The sequence below is a fragment of the Protopterus annectens genome, chromosome 5.part0 (genome assembly GCF_019279795.1).
Source record: "Protopterus annectens isolate FY-2018-M chromosome 5.part0, PAN1.0, whole genome shotgun sequence".
NCBI classification, from domain to species: domain Eukaryota; kingdom Metazoa; phylum Chordata; order Ceratodontiformes; family Protopteridae; genus Protopterus; species Protopterus annectens.
The window spans coordinates 207821911-207844323 of record NC_056735.1 but is presented as its reverse complement, the minus strand read 5'-3'; the positions used below and the strand labels follow the sequence as shown (position 1 = coordinate 207844323).

The following is a 22413-nucleotide window of genomic DNA, read 5'->3' as shown; positions in this document are numbered from 1 at the left end:
GGTGACTCCGTAGTCAGGCACACTGACGTTCCACTCACCAGGCTAAACAAGGAGAAAGTTACTGTCAACTGCCTGTCTGGTGCTAGGATCTGCCACATAACGCATGCACTCAAGTCACTCCACAACAAGTACAAATATGACTCTGTCATGGTCCATGTTGGTGTAAATGACCTGAGACTTACCTCCCTGGACTACATGAAAAGAGACCTGGAGGAGCTCTCTGATCTTGTAGCCCAGGCAGGTATGACCCAAGCCCTGAGTAGCATCCTTCCGTCACCCAGAATGATACCACAGTACAAGGACAAAATGATTGACTTCAACAATTGGCTAAGTTTCTGGTGTCATTCTAGGGGGATCCAGTATCTGTTTGCCTGGGATGACATGATCGACAGACAACAATGCTTTGCCATAGATGGCCTGCACCTGTCCCCCTTGGGATTCTGGATACAGGCTAAGGCTGTTACCACCCCTATAATGACTCTTTTAGGCAAGGTTCAAATGACAAATTCACCACTGTAACGGGTACAAGCAAGCAAAATCTGAGGGTAATGCTACTCAATGCTAGCAGTCTAAACCTCAAAATGCACTCACTCGAGGCACTCCTTAAAATGGAGTACATTGACATCTGTGCAGTGACAGAGACCTGGTTCAAGGCTCCAGAGAGCACCCCTGCATTACCAGGCTATCACTCATACACCTTTCGGACACCTAACCTGTACCAAAAAGGCAGAGGCGTGTCCATATTCATTAAGGATATCCACACCTCCAGGCTAGTTGCTCATCATAATGCATCCAAGATTATCCAAGTGCAGCTAACTCTGGGCAAGACCGCAATCCAAATTGTAACTTGCTACAGATCCCCCACCGTGCCCCAGGATTCCCACTCCTCATTTTTTGATGCACTGGAAAATATTAGAGTACAACCCAACACCCTATTAATGGGCGATTTCAACTACCCCACCATTAACTGGGAAAACTACTCGTGTACCAATTCTTTTCCTCAACATTTTCTGGAATTCATAAATTCCACTGCCTTGGATCAGCTTATCCACACCCCCATTAGGGGCAGCAATATCCTAGACCTGGTCATTACCAACATGGGCGACCAGTGTTCCACACCAGAGGTCAATTTCTCATTGGTCAGATCCTACCACAAGCTAATCACCCTAAACATCCCGCCCCCACCCCCTTAGGGAAACCAGAGTAAAAAATTTCTTCAAAGCCAACTTCACACTTCTTAAGACAGAAGTGGCAAACTTCATGACATCTATGCATACGGACAATAGAGGTACGACTGCTGAATCCTACACAAATTCACTTTATAAGCACTTACACGAGTGCATGGATCGTGCTGTACTTCAAAAAAAAGGAAGCCAATCTGGTGGTCCCCTGCCATAAACAAACTCTACAACAGAAGAAAGAAACTATTGCAAAAAAGAGTAAATTCCCATGATTGGAGGAACTCCCTGGTCAGCCTCAGTAAGAAGTTGAGATCCCTCATAAAATCCTCCAAAGCTAGTTACGAAAACAAAATCGCCACTGATTCTAAAGACAACCACAAAGCATTTTATAGTTATGTCAAGAGTCTCAATGGCAACACTAAGATCTGCTCTGAGTTACAGCACAATGGCACTAAATATACAGAACCAACTGATATTGCCAACATCCTGGCAGATAGGTTCAATGCTAACTTTACCCCCCCCCCTCACCCCCTAAAGGACCCATCTCTATACTGGAAGAATGCAAAGTTCCTGTAATCACGGCTGCACAGGTAAAAACCACATTCTCCAAAGCCAAGAACACAGCATCCATGGGACTTGACAACATCCCAGGCTGCGTTCAACACAAACTACAGCACGAACTGGTACTCCATCTAAGCGCCATGTTCAGTCATAGCCTCACCTCAGGCTTTGTGCCCACTGAATGGCACACAGCGATGGTTATCCCACTCCACAAAGGGGGAGCCACCACAGACCCTGGGAACTACCGCTCCATTAGCATGAAGAGCCTGGTCTGCAAAGCCATGGAACGTATCATCATGGAACTTATAAACAAAGACATTGGTAATCTCCAAACTCTGGACCCTACCCAGTTCCAGTTTGTTAAAGGCAGATCATGTCTCCTAAACCTGATAGACTTCTTTGAAGCAGTCACCAAGCCGTAGACGAGGATAGGTTGGTTCACACAGCCTATCTTGATCTCACCAAGGCTTTTGACACCATCCTCCACTCTGGAATTATAGATAAACTCACTAAAGTAGGTGTAAATCCTTATGTCACAAGATGGTTTGCCAACTGCTCACTGACAGAACCCACACTGTGAAAGTAGCAGACTCCAAATCCTAATTCAGACCAGTAACAAGTGGAGTACCACAGGGCTCAGTCCTGGGTCCTCTCTGTTTGGTATCTGCTTCTCTGAAGTACAGGCTAACACAGAAGGTCTTTGGCTAAGGAAGTTCGCAGATGACTGCAAACTAGGAGCCATAATCGAAACTCCTAATAATGTGGACATCCTACAAAAGGGCCTCTCTGAGACAGATGCCTGGTGTCAAAGCCATGGCCTCAAGCTCAATGCTAAAAACTGCATGGTCATCCCCTTTGGTAAAAACTCTGTACTCGTGAACTACCACATAGGTGGTAGTCTACTTAACACCAAAAGTGTGATGAGACCTTGGGACACAACTGGACATTAGTCTCTCCTTTGATAATCACATCAGCACAGTAGTCAGAAAATCCTTCTACATGGCACACCTCATCACAAAAGGTTTCTCATCCAGGAAAAAAAAAATAGGTCATTGTTCCCCTCTACTCATCACTTATTAGACCCATTATAGAGTACAACGCCCCTTTTGGTATGTACCTCACAAGACATCTATAACAACTGGAAAGGCTGCAGAAATACCTCACAAAGAGGATTACCAGCCTTAAACAGATTCCCTGTGCAGACCATCTCAAAAAACTCCAGCCTTACTCCATTGCATATCGCCTACTCAGAGGCAGTCTCTGCACAACATACAAAGCTATGTCAAACCCAGAGCTGTTGGACATGCCCCACTTAAAGAAATCCCAATCCCTCTGAGCTACATGTTCTAGGGACCTAAACCTTGTCACCACAATAAACAGAGCATGCTGGAGGGATAGATTCCTGTTCCAGAGACTTCCCATAATCTGGAACAAACTACCTATCTATATCAAACAAGACTCCTCATTAGCACTCTTCAAGAAAAATCTTGATTGGATGGGAAATAGGAAATTCACCCCGGGGATCACCTCTGTGGCTCTGCTCGACAGGGGCACAGGAAAATAATTTTCTTGGGTGGCGAAAGCCAGGGTACCTTTTTGGCTAGGCTTATATAGGCCCTAGGGCCAATAGCCTAGTACCTACCTATGAACCTAAGGCAACCAAAATGTCACTCGGCTAGGTCTAAAAATTAACTACTTTTTGGGCTAGAGCCTCCATTTATGACATTTGTGCAGCTGCCCCATGGTCTAATGCTCATACTTTTATTTTTCATTACAAATTGGATATCATCTCCAGAACCTGTATCATTTGGTTCTACGGTTCTCTGGAACATCCTTCCATGAGGGCCACCCAAGGTTACCATAGCTGGGATTCTTGTCGCATTCATTGAGGAACAAATGAAAATGACATCAGATATAAAAGTTATGTACTCACCATAACGTTGCATCTGTGTTGTCCATTTTCATTCTTCCTGAGCTCTCCTCCCACCTTCCGGCTGTCCATGTCTTTGAGAGAGACCTAATGGAATTGTTAGGAACCATAAGCTCCTAATCTTTCAGCTATCACTTTTCTGTCATAGCTATGTTCAGATACCTTATTGTAATATTGTATAATAGCAGAAAACTCTGAGGTAATTCAGTGGTCAAGGGCATTATGATTAAAGAAGGAGCTTGAGAGTCTGATCCTAGGGACTAAAGAAGGTGGCTGAGTCAGATAAGAGGATCAGATTCAAGCCAATTAATTGAGGAAGAATGAAACTGGGCAACACAGATGCATAGTTATGGTGCGTCCATAACTTTTGTTAATGGTAAGTACATAACTTTATTAATGGAAGAGTATTACCAGTCGATATGGCCATTAAAATGCATAAAATATTGTGTATTCTGCTTGTTTGTATTAAAGTATTTTATGTGATTTGACAGCCATGTCGACTGGTAACATTCTGCCATTAATAGTTTTTCTGTTGCGTTAACCAGTCTTACCTATTGGTTTGGAATTCTTTTTGTGAAGTACATAACTTTAGTTTATAGTCATTTATAGTTAAGACTGACAGTACATATGCAGTTTTCATTATTTTTTTGTGTCTGCAAACTGTTTATTTTTATTTCTTTTTGCAGAGCTATGTAGGACCAGAGAGTAATGAGGAGAAATGTGTACATCATCCCGGAGTTCCTATATTCCATGAAGGGTTAGAAAGACTTTTACAGAATTGTTTTGTTTGTTGTTTTTTTTTTTGTATTGAATGTTTTTGCTTTCTCATTTGTTAACCCAGTAAAACAATTCCGACATAGTTGGTATCCTGCAAACATGGATTCAGTTGATTGACATAGTCTGAACCATTCGGTATATAATTTATTTATATGAGAATCAGACACAGCTATGCACAGTGTGATTTGAGGTCTTGCTACTCCAGTTGATATGTTGATATGCTGCCCTACCATTTTTTTTAACTGTTTTTAAACATCTTTGATATGTAACTGTATATGTACAATATCTCTGTGTATAATGTGGAGCTTTTCTCCCCAGGCCTCCGCTGTAAAAGGACTTCCTGTCCAGTCCGACTTTTCCAGTAAACAACTGTAAAATAAATAAAAATTTATATGTTTTACCATTAAAATTTGAATTATTTTACAACAATGGTTAATAGCAGTGCAGTCTTAGTAGGTAGATGTTCTTCATCTCACATTGCTGCAGTCCTTACATATGGGTAGTCCGCTGTCCTCGGTCGGCCCGAATACCAAAGTATTAGGCTGACGTCGGTCATGGGCGCTTAGATCTGACATCAGAGCGTCAGGGTATAAAAGCGCATGACCGACGTCATATCCTCAGTCTTTTGCCGCATGGTCGATGCAGAAGCAGCGTTGCAAGTGCCGTTCGGTGTTCTGAAATTTTCGTATTCTGAGTTTCGGACCCGAAACCAAGTTGGGCTAAGTACCCGTTGGGAATATTTTGTTTTTCTTGCCTCAGTTAATTCGGATGTCAGAAAAAGTGAATAATTGTATTTCTTGTGGGAAACAGATACGCATAGGGATTATCACTCTCTTTGCATTCCTTGTTTGGGACGGACCACGGCGTGGTCGGTGTCGATTTGTGCTAAGTTTAATAAGCGCACTATAAAAGAAGGTTAGATTGTGCTAGGTTAGTCTTTGGTAGCGGTGTAATTATAATATGCCGTCGGATCCTCCGGCGCCAGCTTCCACGAAGGCGCAAAGACAAATCCTTGAAACCTAGACAGGTTGATTAGTCCGTTTGGACGCCAGTCCTCAGAAACTACCGTGCAGCAGGTGGATCCGGCTGAAGTTTCTGTTGAGTCTCAGGGGGAAACTTTGATTTTGCAGGATGTGGCCTCACAGGAGTCAGGTCAAGCTGAAGGGGCCTCTCAAGTCACTGTTCTCCCTTCCATGCCTAAGGTGGTTGGGCCTTCTGCTACTATTTCTAAGGCTTCTTCTAAGGGCAGGTCTGTTTTGCCTTCCTCTGGTGTCCCTCCAGGTACTTCAGGGTCTGTGCCTAAAAAGCACATGCTTAAAATGGCAGAAGATTTGATTACTTTAATTAGAGGTGCTGTGCGGCCTCCTGGTGAGACGGCCAGGGTGGAGCCAGAGTTGGAAAGTTTGGATCAGGTCTGTGACGACTCAGTCTCATCCGCTGAAGATATTCAAGATTTTCCCCTTATTCGGATTCTGATGCAGAGGATTCCACTCCTTCTGCTTCTCCTCCAGAGGATTTTTCGTTTTCAGAAACTCTGCATTCCATGAAGGAGCATTTTAAGTGGGAAGGACAGGATTTCTCTGATTCACGTAAGAGGCTTAGGGAATTCTTGTTTTTACTACAGCATAGACCCTTGGCTATACCTCCTGTTTTGGATGTTGTTCAAGATGTTTTCTCGGAGACTTCCCTTAATCCAGATTGTTTGCCTCCTGCGCCAGTTAAACCGGACAGGTATTACAGGGTGCCTGAGGCTCATAAATATCTGTATAAGAGTCCTAGGGCGGACCCAGAAACTATTAGTCAGGGGCCTAAGGGTGTTAGAGCTTCTGTTGTAAAGAATCCGGTTCCTCTAGATAAGGAAGCTAGAGCTTTGGATAGATGGGGTAAGAAGGTGTATACCTCTTCTACTTTAGCAATGAGGGCTTTAAATTGCCAGTTTCATATGTTGAAATATCAGAATATCCTCCTTTCTCAGCTAAAATCTAAAGTGGATGCTTTGGCAGAGGGCATAGAGTGTAAAGAATTGCAGGATTTAGTACATGTCTCTGAACAGGTGGGTAAGCATTCTTTGCAGTGTGGTTTTGATGCTGTACAGGCCTCTTCTAGGGTGGCTGCCACTGGTTCAGTTCTTCGTAGGCACGTCTGGCTTAAGGATCAGAATTTGTCCGAGCATGTTAAATCTAGAATTCTGGATGCCCCTTTACAGTCTGAAGTTTTGTTTGGTCCCCCTGTGGAGTTGGTCTTGAAAAAATGGAAGACAAGGCTAAGTCCATGCAGACTGTTAAGATTTTTTGCAGGTGCAACCTCCAAAGTTTAGTAGAAATTGGCCTACTAAGGGTGGACCTACCCTTCTTCTGATTCTCAGTCTAGGGGTAGATCTAGGCGTGGCAGGGGGCAGAGCTCAAAGTACATTCAGGCCTAGAACTTGGAGTTCACCTGCACAATCTGCAGGTGAGGGCAGGGGCCAGTCCTTTCGTAAACAGGCCCAATGACCTGCATTTTCAGCTGCCAGATTCTTCTTCCTGGCAGCTCCTTTGGGAGGAAAGTTAGCACTCTTCAAGCAAAACTGGCTTTTAGTCACCCAGGACAAATGGGTATTGGACATTATAAACCCGAGGCTACAAGTTCTATTTCCATACATTGCCTCCTTTCAAGGGCATGCCAGGCGTTCCTCCTCGGCAAAGGATAGGAGGCTCACAAGCAGATTTCTTTACTTCTTCTAATAGGAGCTATACAGCCAGTTCCTCTGTCAGAAGTGGGACTAGGATTTTATTCTCGCCTGTTTCTAGTGCCAAAGAGAACACGTGGAGACCAATTTTGGATTTATCTATCCTCAACACTTATCTGGACATTCCAAAGTTCAAAATGCTGGCGTTACAACAGCTTTTACCTCTGTTAGGAAAAGATCACTGGATGGTAACCTTTTGGGAATTTTTTCCCCCCAAAGGAGGGGGGCTTTATTTTTCATTTTTTTTCCTAATTTCCAAAGGGGGCCCCGTTGCCCAAAAAGGAAAAAATTTTTCCCTTTCCTTTTTGGGCCCCTTTTTTGGGAAAAAATTTTTTACAATTAAATTTTTTTTAGTTCCTTCCCTGGCCTTTTGGGGTTTTTTTTTTTATCTAAAACCTTGCCCCAAGAGGGGTTTCCAAACCAATTTCCCCTGGAATTATAAAAATAAATTTTTTCCCCTAAAAAAAAGGGTAGGGTTGTAAATCCTTTTTTGTTTCACAAGATGGTTTGGGCCCAAACCCGGGGGCCACTCAAAAAGAACCCCCCAAAACCCAACTTTTTGAAAGGGAAAAAAAAAAAAAAAAAAAAAAAAAAAAAAAAAAGGGGGGGGGGGGGGGGGGGGGGCCCAAAAAAGTTTTTCCAAAAATTTTCCCTTAAAAATTTCAGCCCAAAAAGGTAACAAGAGTGGAGTACCACAGGGCTCAGTCCTGGGTCCTCTCTGTTTGGTATCTGCTTCTCTGAAGTACAGGCTAACACAGAAGGTCTTTGGCTAAGGAAGTTCGCAGATGACTGCAAACTAGGAGCCATAATCGAAACTCCTAATAATGTGGACATCCTACAAAAGGGCCTCTCTGAGACAGATGCCTGGTGTCAAAGCCATGGCCTCAAGCTCAATGCTAAAAACTGCATGGTCATCCCCTTTGGTAAAAACTCTGTACTCGTGAACTACCACATAGGTGGTAGTCTACTTAACACCAAAAGTGTGATGAGACCTTGGGACACAACTGGACATTAGTCTCTCCTTTGATAATCACATCAGCACAGTAGTCAGGAAATCCTTCTACATGGCACACCTCATCACAAAAGGTTTCTCATCCAGGAAAAAAAAAATAGGTCATTGTTCCCCTCTACTTATCACTTATTAGACCCATTATAGAGTACAACGCCCCTTTTGGTATGTACCTCACAAGACATCTATAACAACTGGAAAGGCTGCAGAAATACCTCACAAAGAGGATTACCAGCCTTAAACAGATTCCCTGTGCAGACCATCTCAAAAAACTCCAGCCTTACTCCATTGCATATCGCCTACTCAGAGGCAGTCTCTGCGCAACATACAAAGCTATGTCAAACCCAGAGCTGTTGGACATGCCCCACTTAAAGAAATCCCAATCCCTCTGAGCTACATACTCTAGGGACCTAAACCTTGTCACCACAATAAACAGAGCATGCTGGAGGGATAGATTCCTGTTCCAGAGACTTCCCATAATCTGGAACAAACTACCTATCTATATCAAACAAGACTCCTCATTAGCACTCTTCAAGAAAAATCTTGATTGGATGGGAAATAGGAAATTCAACCCGGGGATCACCTCTGTGGCTCTGCTCGACAGGGGCACAGGAAAATAATTTTCTTGGGTGGCGAAAGCCAGGGTACCTTTTTGGCTAGGCTTATATAGGCCCTAGGGCCAATAGCCTAGTACCTACCTATGAACCTAAGGCAACCAAAATGTCACTCAGCTAGGTCTAAAATTAACTACTTTTTGTGCTAGAGCCTCCATTGATGACATTTGTGCAGCTGCCCCATGGTCTAATGCTCATACTTTTATTTTTCATTACAAATTGGATATCGTCTCCAGAACCTGTATCATTTGGTTCTACGGTTCTCTGGAACATCCTTCCATGAGGGCCACCCAAGGTTACCATAGCTGGGGATTCTTGTCGCATTCATTGAGGAACAAATGAAAATGACATCAGATATAAAAGTTATGTACTCACCATAACGTTGCATCTGTGTTGTCCATTTTCATTCTTCCTGAGCTCTCCTCCCACCTTCCGGCTGTCCATGTCTTTGAGAGAGACCTAATGGAATTGTTAGGAACCATAAGCTCCTAATCTTTCAGCTATCACTTTTCTGTCATAGCTATGTTCAGATACCTTATTGTAATATTGTATAATAGCAGAAAACTCTGAGGTCATTCAGTGGTCAAGGGCATTATGGGTAAAGAAGGAGCTTGAGAGTCTGATCCTAGGGTCTAAAGAAGGTGGCTGAGTCAGATAAGAGGATCAGATTCAAGCCCATTAATTGAGGAAGAATGAAACTGGGCAACACAGATGCATAGTTATGGTGCGTCCATAACTTTTGTTAATGGTAAGTACATAACTTTATTAATGGAAGAGTATTACCAGTCGATATGGCCATTAAAATGCATAAAATATTGTGTATTCTGCTTGTTTGTATTAAAGTATTTTATGTGATTTGACAGCCATGTCGACTGGTAACATGCTGCCATTAATAGTTTTTCTGTTGCGTCAACCAGTCTTACCTATTGGTTTGGAATTCTTTAGAAGTACATAACTTTAGTTATAGTCATTTATAGTTAAGACTGACAGTACATATGCAGTTTTCATTATTTTTTGTGTCTGCAAACTGTTTATTTTATTTCTTTTGCAGAGCTATGTAGGACCAGAGAGTAATGAGGAGAAATGTGTACATCATCCCGGAGTTCCTATATTCCATGAAGGGTTAGAAAGACTTTTACAGAATTGTTTTGTTTGTTGTTTTTTTTTTTTGTATTGAATGTTTTTGCTTTCTCATTTGTTAACCCAGTAAAACAATTCCGACATAGTTGGTATCCTGCAAACATGGATTCAGTTGGTTGACATAGTTTGAACAATTCGGTATATAATTTATTTATATGAGAATCAGACACAGCTATGCACAGTGTGATTTGAGGTCTTGCTACTCCAGTTGATATGTTGATATGCTGCCCTACCATTTTTTTTTAACTGTTTTTAAACATCTTTGATATGTAACTGTATATGTACAATATCTCTGTGTATAATGTGGAGCTTTTCTCCCCAGGCCTCCACTGAAAAAGGACTTCCTGTCCAGTCCGACTTTTCCAGTAAACAACTGTAAAATAAATAAAAATGTATATGTTTTACCATTAAAATTTGAATTATTTTACAACAATGGTTAATAGCAGTGCAGTCTTAGTAGGTAGTTTCCTGGCTCCCCATGACTCAGTACTCTATTCTTAGTTGTGCTTTCTTGTTTTAAAAGGAGGACCTGTTTGTTTTCTTGTTCATCACTCAATTCCCATCATTATCGGAGCAACTAAACAAGGAAAGCTGGTTCTGCAAAGTTTTCCTGTAATGGTGCTGTTTATTTTTTTTATTGAATGGGTTAGTTCTGCGAGGCAAGTGGCCTCTTTTCAAATGAGACTGGGGCTGGTGGTTATACTACTAGGAGAAACTTGGCCAGGGCATTGGAGAACTTCCTGTACTCTTTTCAATAGGTACTGTGAGATGTTTTCCATCCATCTAAGCTACCACCATTTCAGTTGGTAACAGTACCACAACCTGACTTCATGAAAGAAGTTCAGTATGCAGATGATCAGCAATCAAGTGGCAAAGTTGTAGTGAAACAGTTTAGTTCTTGAAGCATTTCTGGTGGGGAAGGCTTTGTTGTCCTGTACCCCCCCTCCACAAAACACACCCATACACACCTGCTGCTTTAATAGAGTAACTCTGAGGTTGCTGTATTGAGCAGAAAATAGAATTCTCTCCGATGCTACTGTCTCATATCAAACAGTTCACACATTTGTGATTATACATTAGGGTGTTGATCAGAAATGGCTTGTACTTGATCCTGACACCTTTTATTTGAAAGAAACAGTTTCAAGAGTGGTCAACTGAGATAGTGTTTTACTGCTGCCTTTTTGTATCTATTAGTTCATCTCTATGGTAAGTTGTGAGTGATCATGTCTCATTTCACATGCTGTGCATCTAACCATTTTACATTTCTCCACAGCTTAACTGTTAAGTAAGCTGTTACTTTACTGCCTTATTTGTCTGAATATCTTGTTAAGTAAGCTGCTCTTCTCCACTGCATTTATTTCATGTAACAGATTGTGATTGTTTACGTGCATAGTTTTTTCTACTGTGTATGCTAGCCTGACGTGTAACGTGGTTAAAGTGTGTGTTACTGTACTGGTTTGCACCCTATCTTTACCCAAGCCTGCCTTGTTTTATGTTGTGATTCACATTCCATTTTTACACAGTTATCTGCATGGCAGAAAAAGCAAGTGTATACCAGGTTTCTGAAGGGATATAAACATATCCAGAATATTAGTGCACAGATGCTGTACAACCCCTTGCTTAACAGTGTTACATCATACACCTGTTTCTTTGCTGTCTGTGGTGCTGTAAGTAGTCTTTTGGTAGCATAAGTATTCGACAGCTTTTGTTGTTGTCTAGTAGTATTTGTTTGCATACTGTTATTTGTCTAGTATCTGTTTTAGAGAAAGTGATCGATCTTGCCTCAGGAGTCTCTTTGGCAGTAAATTATCACATACAGCATTATGTCTGTCTGCACTGCCTGTATATCAATATAAACAAATGGTCTTCATATGAATCGATATTGCAGGAGAGCTGACTGCTTGGGCTTTTGCTGATGAAGGTCCAGCATCTGGATCAACTTCCAAAGCTCTCTTCCAGATCAGAGAGATGCCTGGGCTTTTGAGGTATCAGCATGATGATGTTCATCGTGTTTCACTGTTGCAGTCATGACTGTAGGATTCTCCCCTGCCGGCAGGCAGCCCTCGGTCGGCCAGAATCCCAAAGTCTGGGTCCGGCGTCGGCTGTTCAACCATGCTCCCTGACGTCAGAGCGCCAGGAGTATAAAGCTGACAGCCGACGCCATCTTCTCCAGTCTTTCTTGCCGTGCGGTGATAGCAGTTCGCAAGTGCCGGTCGGCTGACTCCTGACGAATTTTTCTATATACTTGGTCCAAGACTTTCTTCTCCACTCAAAGCTAAGTACCCGTTAGAAACTTTTCGTGCTCCACTCGATGTCAGAAAAAGTTAATAATTGTATTTCATGTAGGAAGCAAATACCTCATAAGGATTTTCATTCTTACTGTATTCCTTGCTTAGGCCCTGACCACGACGTAGCTAGTTGTCGGTTTTGTGCTAGATTCAATCAACGTACAATTAAGCGAAGGTACGATTTTACTTTTCATTACTTCGGTAGGTGCTTTAACTACAAAATGTCATCGGATACGGTACCGGCTACCGGAGTTCACAAACATCGCAAGGATAAAGACAGGCCTCCGAGGTCCAAATCTGATGATAGAGCACAAGTGGAGCCAGCTTCAGGTTCGGCCGTCAGTGAGGCGCTTTTGCAGCCCCTGTCGTCGGCCATTTCAGAACCGACGGCCGAAACGGACTCTCATGAGGAGCCAACCAGGCCTTTAAATATTTCTGTTGCAGGACCTTCGGACAATGCTCCTTCGGATGGGTCCGGAGCCGCTGTGCAGGTACCGGCTTCCGAAGGGGTTTTCAGGCCTACTCAGCTACTAGTAAAAGCAAAGCCAAAGGCAAAGGCTCCTTCTAAATCAAAGACTTCAACACAGGCCTCTTCTAAACTGGCTCCCAAGTCACAGAAACAGCTACTCAAGATGGTAGAGGATTTACTTACTATGATTAGGGGTTCTCATACCCCCTCCAGACAAAAGGCCAAGGCAGGATGTTTATTATGATTCCTCTGACCAGGCTTCTGTTTCCTCAGTTTCTTCTTCTGATCAGGAATATTCTTTCCCTCCTTATGAGGATTCTGATGCTGAAGAATCCATTCCTTCAGCTTCTCCCCCTGAGGATTTCTCTTTTGGGGAAACTTTGCATGAAATGAGGGAACATTTCCACTGGGAAGGACAGGAGTATTCGGAATCCAAGAAAAGACTGAGGGATTTTCTTCTTCTTCCCCAACATAGACCCCTGGCTATTCCTCCTGTTTTGGATATTGTGGATGGTGGCTTTTCGAGGCTAACTTAACCCTGACTCTTTTCCTCCTGCTCCTGTTAAGCCTGATAGACATTACAGGGTTCCTGATTCCCATCAGTTGTTATACAAGAACCCTGCTGCTGACCCTGAAACCATTTCTCAGGGTCCTAAGGGAGTTAAGGCCGCTTCTGCCAAAAATCCCATTCCTACTGAAAAGGATTCTCGATCCTTAGAAAGATGGGGCAAAAAGGTGTACACTTCTGCTACTTTGTCCATTAGGGCTTTAAACTGTCAGTATCATATGCTTAAATACCAGCAATTTATCTTGTCTGTCTTAAAACAAAAGCTTACTTCCATTTCTGCCTGTGCAGATGATAAGGAATTACATGACTTATTGCATGCCACTGAACAGGTTGGGAAGCATGGTTTACACTGTGAATTTGATGCCTTGGAGGCTTCTTGTAGGGCTGCGGCCTCTGGCACAGTCATTAGAAGGCATGCATGGCTAAAGGAACAAAATTTACCTGAACAAGTAAAGGCTAAATTATTGGATGCTCCTGTTCAGCATAATGTTTTGTTTGGATCAAAAGCTGAAGAGGTGATTAAAAGATGGAGGATAAGACGAAATCCATGCAAACAGTTAAAGATTTCTTACAAGTACAGCCACCTAGATTTAGCAGGAATTGGCCTTCAAAAAATTGGTCCTTTCCCACTTCAGACAGGCCTCAGAGGGGTAGATATAGACACTCCAGAGGGAGGCCTCAAACACAAGCTGCGTATAGACCAAGACAGTGGACTGCTTCCACCCCTAGGGGAGGAGAGGACAGGTCACAATCTCAAAGGAAACAAACTCAATGACTCCCTCTGTTGGGCTACAGGAACTTCTTGCCTGGAAGCCCCCTCGGAGGAAAACTCTCTCTTTTTTATCAAAATTGGACTCAAATAACCCAAGACAAATGGGTTTTGGATGTGGTTTTAAGAGGTTACAAATTCCATTTTCATACCTTGCCAAGGCCAAGCGGATGGCCAGACCTTCCAAAACATCAATGGACGGAGGTCTTAAACCAGGTGGAAGCTCTTTTGGCTATGAATGCCATAGAACTGGTTCCTCTTTCAGAGATGGGAAAAGGTTTTTACTCAAGGCTCTTTCTAGTCCCAAGGAAGCAAAACTCATGGAGACCCATTCTGGATCTGTCGGTCTTGAACACCTTTCTAGAGATTCCAAAATTCAAGATGCTTACTCTACAGCAGCTACTTCCATTGCTGTCCAAAGATACATGGATGGTAACTTTGGATTTAAAGGAGGCATATTTACACATTCCCATCAGGCAGGATCGCAGAAAATACCTCGGGTTCAAGGCCAGATCGAGGCACTTTCAATTCTCTGCGCTGCCCAGGGTCTTCACCAAATGCCTGGCTCCAGTAGTAGCTTACTGCAGACTCAGGGGAATTCAAATTTACCCTTATCTGGACGATTGTCTAAATCAGGCAGACAGCAAGGATGTCTTACTCCAGCATCTAGAATTTGTACAGAACCTCCTCAAGTTCCTGGGATTCTCTGTAAACATAAAAAAGTCAAATTTGACACCATCACAACAGATAACTTTTCTGGGTGCACTTCTAAACACCACAACCCAGATGGCATTTCTGACATCCGAAAAACAATTACAGCTGGCTTCAACTTTCAAAACCTTGGCAACTCTAACTCAACTATCTGCAAGGAAATTCCTGCAGGTTTTGGGTTACATGGCCTCCTGCATCCTTCTCGTACCATATGCAAGACTACACATGAGGAAAATACAGTGGTACCTAAAAAGTGTATGGTCTCAGCATTGCCACAGTTTAGACATACTGATCTCCGTCCTTCCTTGTCTTCAAAAGGAATTTCTTTGGTGGTCCAGGGCATGTGCTCTAAACAAAGGGAAACCCTTTCGTCTGCCTCCTGCCACTCAGATTCTAACCACGGACGCCTCGGATTATGCTTGGGGAGCCCATTTTCTGGGCAATTGTCTGCTGGGCCTTTGGACAAAGGATCAAAAGAACCTGCATATCAACTTAAAGGAAATGTTAGCCGTTCAGAAAGCTCTATTGGCCTTCAGGAATCTTCTACAACCAGGACAACTACTAATTCGGACAGACAACACCACAGTTATGTGGTACATAAACAAGCAAGGGGGATCTCATTCCTACCCCCTTTGCAGACTAGCCATGGATCTATGGAACACAGCTCTAGCTTGCAATCTGGATCTTCAAGCTCAGTTTCTACCAGGGAAACAAAACTTCCTGGCAGACAGTCTGGGCAGAAACCTTTCGGATCCACACGAGTGGATGCTAGACATCAAAATATTCAGGATGATAACAGCAGTCTGGGGATGTCCTCACATAGACCTTTTTGCATCCCATCTCAATCATCAACTACAGAAACTTTGCACCAGGACTTTCCACAGAGAAGCTTGGAAAGTGGATGCCCTGTCATTCAGTTGGAGGAACCTCTCGGGATATGCCTTTCCGCCTCTTCCTCTTCTTCCACGGGTCTTATTGAAGATAAAACAGGACAAGCCCAAGATGATAATCTTGCTGGCTCTAAATTGGCCTCGGCAGTTTTGGTATCCAACTTTAAAAAACCTATGCCTGGAGCCCCCTTGGGTTTTACCTCTGTCTCCGAACCTTCTGTCCCAGCATCAGGGTCAGGTTCTACACTCTCATGTCAGAACTCTCAGCCTGGCGGCCTGGTTAATCCAGGGCCTTTGATTTCTTCTTTACTGCCTAAGCAGGTTATGGATGTCATTTTAGAAGCCAGACGTCCTAGCACTAGAAAATCTTATGCAGGAAAATGGAAAAGATTTTGTTCCTGGATGCAGGCTCAGGATTCTGATCCTCTTCTTCCTAACATTACTTTAATTTTACTTTACTTGACAGATCTCTTACATAAGGGTCTCTCTTTCTCTTCCATTAAGATACATGCCTCTGCTATTTCTGCTCATTATAATACAGACCCTCCCATCTTTTCCCACCAGCTCATGAGACAGTTTCTCAGAGGAGCTAAGAACTTAAGACCTCCTAGATCTCCTCCCATTCCTGCTTGGGATCTCAACTATGTTTTGGAAAAACTAACCTTGCCTCCTTTTGAGCCTGCTGCCTCTTCTGACATCAAGTTTTTATCTTGGAAGACAGCTATCCTGTTAGCCCTAACCTCTGCCAGGAGAGTTTCAGAGTTACAAGCTCTTATGGCTGTGGAACCTTATATTATTTTTCATCAAGACAGGGTATCTTTGAGGACTAATCCTACCTTCATGCCTAAGGTGGTTTCCAAAGTGTCTTTAAATCAAACTATCCACTTGCCAACCTTTTTCCCCACTCCTCAAAATAAAGGGGAAAGGATCTTACATTCCTTGGATGTACACAGACAACTACGTTTTTACCTGAACAGAACCAAGGACATCAGAAAATCAGAACAATTGCTTGTTTCTTATGCTTCAAGTTCCCAAGGTAAAGCCATTTCAAAACAGACCATTTCTAAATGGATTGCTCTTGGAATCAGATTTTGTTATTCTCACCATGGAAAGCAAATCCCAGGGAATATACGGACTCATTCCACCAGAGCTGCTGCCACTTCTGCAGCCTTCCTCAGTGGAGTTCCTACCAAGGACATTTTGGAAGCTGCAACTTGGAGTTCAGTGCATAATTTTTCTAAGCACTACAATCTACCTCTCTACTCTAAGTCTAGGGCAGGCTTTCCCTCTGCAGTCTTGCAGGGCCTTTTAGCCGCCTCTTCCTCTTTATGACCACCTCCCTTTCTTTCAGCTTTGGGATTCTACCCTACAGTCATGACTGCAACAGTGAAACACGATGAACATAGTACAGTTGTGTACACCTACCATAAATGTAGATGTTCGAGTGTCTTCACTGTTGCAGTCTGGGTTTCCCTCCCTCTTTTCCTCTCTTATTTTTACTTTTGTGTATTTCCTTTTTTCACCATTCTTCTGAGGTGTATTTGCAAATGTTATGGGACCTTTTTCATTTTGGGACTCCTGACATCTGGGGCAAGAAAAACTGGAGAAGATGGCATTGGCTGTCAGCTTTATACTCCTGGCGCTCTGACATCAGGGAGCATGGTTGAACAGCCGACGCCGGACCCAGACTTTGGGATTCTGGCCGACCGAGGGCTGCCTGCTGGCAGGGGAGAACCCTACAGTCATGACTGCAACAGTGAAGACACTCGAACATCTACATTTATGGTAGGTGTACACAACTGTACTTTCTTCGTGTTTCACTGTTGCAGTCATCACATTTGGGTTATCTGCTTGCAGTAGCCCTCAGTCGGCCTGATTATCAAAGTCTTGGGTCCTGCGTCGGTTGCGGTCTCATCTTCCGTGACGTCAGATAATTAGGGGTGTAAAGCATGCAGCCAACACCATTACATCAGTTTTTCTTGCCGTGCGGTGCCCGAAGCAGAAGCAGTTCGCAAGTGCTGGTCAGCCGACTCCTGAAAATTTCGATGTTATTTGGTCCTATCTCGCCTACATTCCTTACTCTCGGCTCCGACTCCAAACTTTCTAGCACAAAGTCTCTAATTGGCTGGGCTAAGCCGGTATCCCAGGGTGCACCTCGCCCTAGCCCCAGATCTCATTTGCCGCTTGTAGAGTTAGGACGTGGTCTCGCTTGGCTGTGGCTAAGTACCATTTTAAATACCTTTAAAATACTTTTAGTATTTTACCAGTCGCTTTTTGTCAAAAGCTATTTTTCATGCTTGATTAGTTGTTGCATGAGGTTGAGAGTTTATTTGTTTGTGGTAGCCCTACTGTTTCGCGGGCTAGGCCCGTTTAAGTTAAAGGACCTAGTCCTCTCCTGTGTCTGATTTGCTGTTGTGTTAGTGGTTAACCTTTTGTTTTAGGAAGCGTTTAAGTTAGAGTTTCCTTGTCCTGTCAACTGTTTGTTGGTCTTCCCGCCCTTCCTTAGTGTTTGACTCTGTCGGTTGTGTGTGGCGCGGTTGCTTGCCATGTCGAAAGAACTGAAGGAACATAAACCCTCTGGGTTTAAGAAGTGTACTAAATGTGGCCATAAAATGTCCATCACAGATGGGCAACTCTATCTATGTGTATTGTCTTGGTGCTACTCACTTGCAAGAGTCCTGCAGTTTCTGTCATGTGTTTAGCCCTAGGGTACTGCAGGAACGTAAAAACAAACTGATTTGGAAGGGTCTGATCAAGCCCTCCTTTGAAGAGGTCTTGGAGTCATCCCCGCCTTCTAGTACCAAGTCTAAGCCTGCTAAGGCCAATAAAAGATCTCCGGCTCCATCTGCTTCTTTGGAGCCATCGGAGAAGATTGGTAAATTGGATACTTCTTCCTCGGCTCCTCCGTCCTCGGGGCCGAAGGAGAAGGTCTCGGAAATGGACACTACATCGTCAGCTCCATTGCCCTCGGGGCCAAAGGAGAAGGACTCTGACAGGGATACTACCTCCTCGGCTCCATTGTCCTCGGGGGCACAGGAGGTATCCATTTTTGTGGGGTCGACCTTGGCTCCTATATTATTGGAACCACTTCGGAGCAGGTCACCCAGTGTCAGGCATGAGTCTCCAGTCGGGAGATCTAGATCTCCCTCTATTTCTTCCAAATCCTCTAGGCTGTCTGATTTGGATGTGGATAGGGTGATTCACAGGCTCCTACAGTCGCCGGTGTTAGCAAAATTGTTTTCGGCACCGACCCAGTCGGCTCCGGAGCCGGTTCCCATGCTTGATTCGACGATTCCTCCTCCGAACACCCATGTGTCGTCGGAGCCGGAGGGCCCCGCGCCGAGTGATGTTCTGGTGTTGGCTCCGATACCCCAGGCGAGTCTATCGGAGCCGGCTTCGGCTCCTACCAGGTCGTTTCTGTCCTCTGGTTTTGGCACTCAGGTTTCCTCAGTTGGAACCAAGGGGGATGCCTTGGGACTCCTGTCGGTTCCGAGCCTCTCTCTCGGTGCTTCGGCTCGTGGAATCTCGACTTCGATCATGGTCTCGGACACTGTTCGGTCCTCGGATCCGGGGGGACCAGCCTTCGAGACCATGAGGAGCGCAATGGCCAGGTCGTCAGGTACATCACCTGGTTCAGTCACTCCGTCCCATTACACCCCGGCTAGAGCCTCTGATGCCCCCCTCTCCATGGATGGCGGAGCCCGAAGGTCTGGGGATACCTGAGGAGCCTCCCAGTAAGAAGTCATGCAAGAGGAAGCACATCTACTCCCAGGACAAGTCACTCACTTCCGATACCAACCTCGAGGAATCGGAGGGGTCCCCCAAGTCGTCCTCCGATGATGTCTCTTTCTCCGACATCCTGGAGATTTTGAGACAGAGAGGTGACTGGCCCTCCAAGACCCTTCTGAGGAGGAGTCGGTATTCCTCAAGGCCTTCGGAGCTCAACCCTCCACCTCCTGGGTGTCTCCACCCTTCGATGAACTCCTTGACTTGATTTGTCGAAGGGTGTGGGAGAACCCTGATTCCGTAAAACCGGTGCCCAGACGTCCAAACAAGTTCTTGTCTGCTCCCCCGGGCAAAGAGTTTCTTACCAAGGGGGTTTCGGTAGATGCCTTGGTGGTGGCGGCAGCCACTCAGCAGGAAGTTGCAGAGGCTTCTTCTTCAGTCCACCCTCCTAACAAGGAGTCCAGGAGTATGGACCGGTATGGGAAGCGTACCCTGTCTTCGGCGACCTTCACCTTACGGTCGTTGAATTACCTCTGTCATTTCACTTGGCTCCAAAGAGATCTCCTGAAGGAGCTAGGAGATACTCTGATGGGTAACATGCCTGAGGCGGTAGCGCAGACTGTTAACACCCAGTTGTCTACCCTAGGGTCCGTTGTCAACTCGTCCATGAGGCTCATATCTTATGCAGCCGAAGGGGCGAGTAGGGCAGCTAGCTCAGGCGTAGCTCTCAGAAGGCAAGCCTGGATGCGCCTGTGTCATTTTGCGGAGGCCTTTAAGTCTTCCTTCACTGACGCCCCCTTTGATGGATCCTCTCTCTTCGGACCCAAAGTGAAAGACATACTCACCAGATGCGAACAGGAAGGAAAGACCCTATCTGCCGTGGGGACCCGTTTTTCTCTCCCTTCTAGCCCTTATCCCAAGGCTCAGAGAGGGGGGAAAACATGGTTCAAAAAGTCTCAGAGGTACTTTCCCACGGCTCAAGGTGAGTCCCCCTCCAGAGGCGGGGGGGGGGATTATTCTGGAAGACGCCGTCCTAGAGGCAGAGGAGGCCCCGCAACTCGGGAGACCGCGATTCCTTTTGCGGCTCTTCCTTCCAGCGTTCCTGAGGTGTTGCCCGACTACGCTATTCCGGAGCCAGTCGGGGGCCGAATTTTGTTGCATCCAGAAGCCTGGGAGAGTATCACCCAGAATCGTTGGGTGCTTCGAATAGTTACCGGAGGTTACACTATTCACTTTGCGTCGACACCCCATCCAGTCAGAAGGATCCCGGACGTCCTACCCAGTCAATGGGATCGAGCAGCACTAGAAGTGGCAAAGCTGCTAGAAAAAGGAGTCATCCAACCAGTCCCCTCAGACCATGTCGGATCAGGAACTTACTCACGACTCTTTTTGGTGCCAAAAAGAACAGGGGACCTGAGACCCATTCTGGATCTCAGTCTCAGTTGACTCAATCGCTACGTTCTGAAGTCCAAGTTCCGAATGGTCACACTTCAGTCCATTTTTCCACTGCTGGAGAAAGGAGTATGGATGTGCTCCATCGATCTCAAGGATGCCTACTACCACATCAAAATGGAAAAGGCATCCAGTTCAGGAGATCTCCAGTTTTGTGCCCTGCCCTTTGGTCTCACCACAGCCCCCAGGGTGTTTACCAAGTGCTTGGCAGTGGTGACAGCTCAGCTGAGACGTCTAGGATTACAGGTGTTTCCATATCTGGACGACTGGCTTCTCGCCGCCCCCACCAGGCATCTGCTCATTCAAGCCAGGGAGATGACCATCTCACTTTGCCAACGTCTAGGAATTACTTTGAACTGGGAAAAGTCTGCCTTGCAGCCCTCACAGCGTGTTGTTTTTATAGGCGCAGAGCTAGACTCTATTCAAATGCGCGCCTTTCTGCCACAGGACAGGATAAGGGTGTTGCAGTCTCAGATCCATGCACTGTTGCCCCTCAGAAAAGTTCAGGCCAGGTTATTTCTTCAGCTCTTGGGATCCATGGCCTCCACCATCATGCTGGTACCCCTGGCCAGGTTACACATGCAGATCCTACAGTGGCTCCTGTCGGTTCAGTGGTCCTTTCAAAAGCTTCCTCTTTCCCACTTGAAACTTCTCACAGAGCGATGCAGGCAGGACCTTCTCTGGTGGCTACGCTCTTCCAATCTGGACAGAGGAAGCAGCTTGGTTCCTATGTCTCCAGTGGCCACGGTGACCAGGGACACCTCACAGATGGGGTGGGGGGGCATTATCTAGGCAGGACGGTCCAAGGCACCTGGCTAGACCATCAGGTACACTTGCACATCAGTGTTCTGGAGATGAGAGCAGTGTTTCTGGTGTTGTGAGCACTCCAGGACTTTCTACCTCTGGGAACGATTGCAATTCACTCGGACAACATGTCCGTGGTGTGGTACCTGAACAAGCAGGGGGGAACCAAATCTTACCCCCTCTGCAGAGAGGCCATGCGAGTGTGGCAGTGGGCAGTGTCTTCCCAACGGCTTCTAGTGGCAATGCACATTCCGGGTAGGTCCAACGTGATAGCGGACAGGCTAAGCAGAGCTGTTCTGATGCCTCACGAGTGGTCCCTGAACAACCGAGTGGCGGTTCAGATCTTCAAAAAGTGGGGTCAGCCTTGCTGCGATCTCTTCGCCAGCCCCCCCTCAATGCCAAATGCAGCAAGTACTTCACTCTGATCCCCCCACAGGGGGAATCACTCAGGGATGCTCTAGCTCATGATTGGCCCCCCGGTCTAGTCTACGCTTTCCCTCCGTTTCCTCTGTTGCCAAGAGTGATACAGAAAGCCATATCCGTGGGAAGCAGGATGATTCTTATTGCTCCACACTGGCCTCGACAAGTATGGTTCCCCTTTCTTCAACGGTACGCACTGAACAGTCCGTGGACTCTGGACCCGGTGCCGGACCTCCTGATTCACATGTCGGGACAACTTCATCCATCCCTGCGAACCCTCAGGTTGACAGCCTGGCTGCTCCAGTTCCATCCCTAGTCAGGCTACATTCCTTTTCTCCTGACGTGGTGCACATTTTGTCTTCTCATAAGTCTTCCA

General features: G+C 45.2%; 1 protein-coding gene across 1 annotated transcript in view; it reads left to right on the top strand.

Annotated features, from left to right (window-relative positions):
* The window catches only part of CHORDC1 (cysteine and histidine rich domain containing 1), a 1140261-nt gene that overhangs the window by 636532 nt on the left and 481316 nt on the right, over positions 1–22413 (top strand). Inside the window, exon 7 of the mRNA XM_044072202.1 lies at positions 4359–4429. Within this exon, the coding sequence (XP_043928137.1) occupies positions 4359–4429 (71 nt within the window). The remainder of the gene's footprint in view (positions 1–4358; positions 4430–22413) is intronic.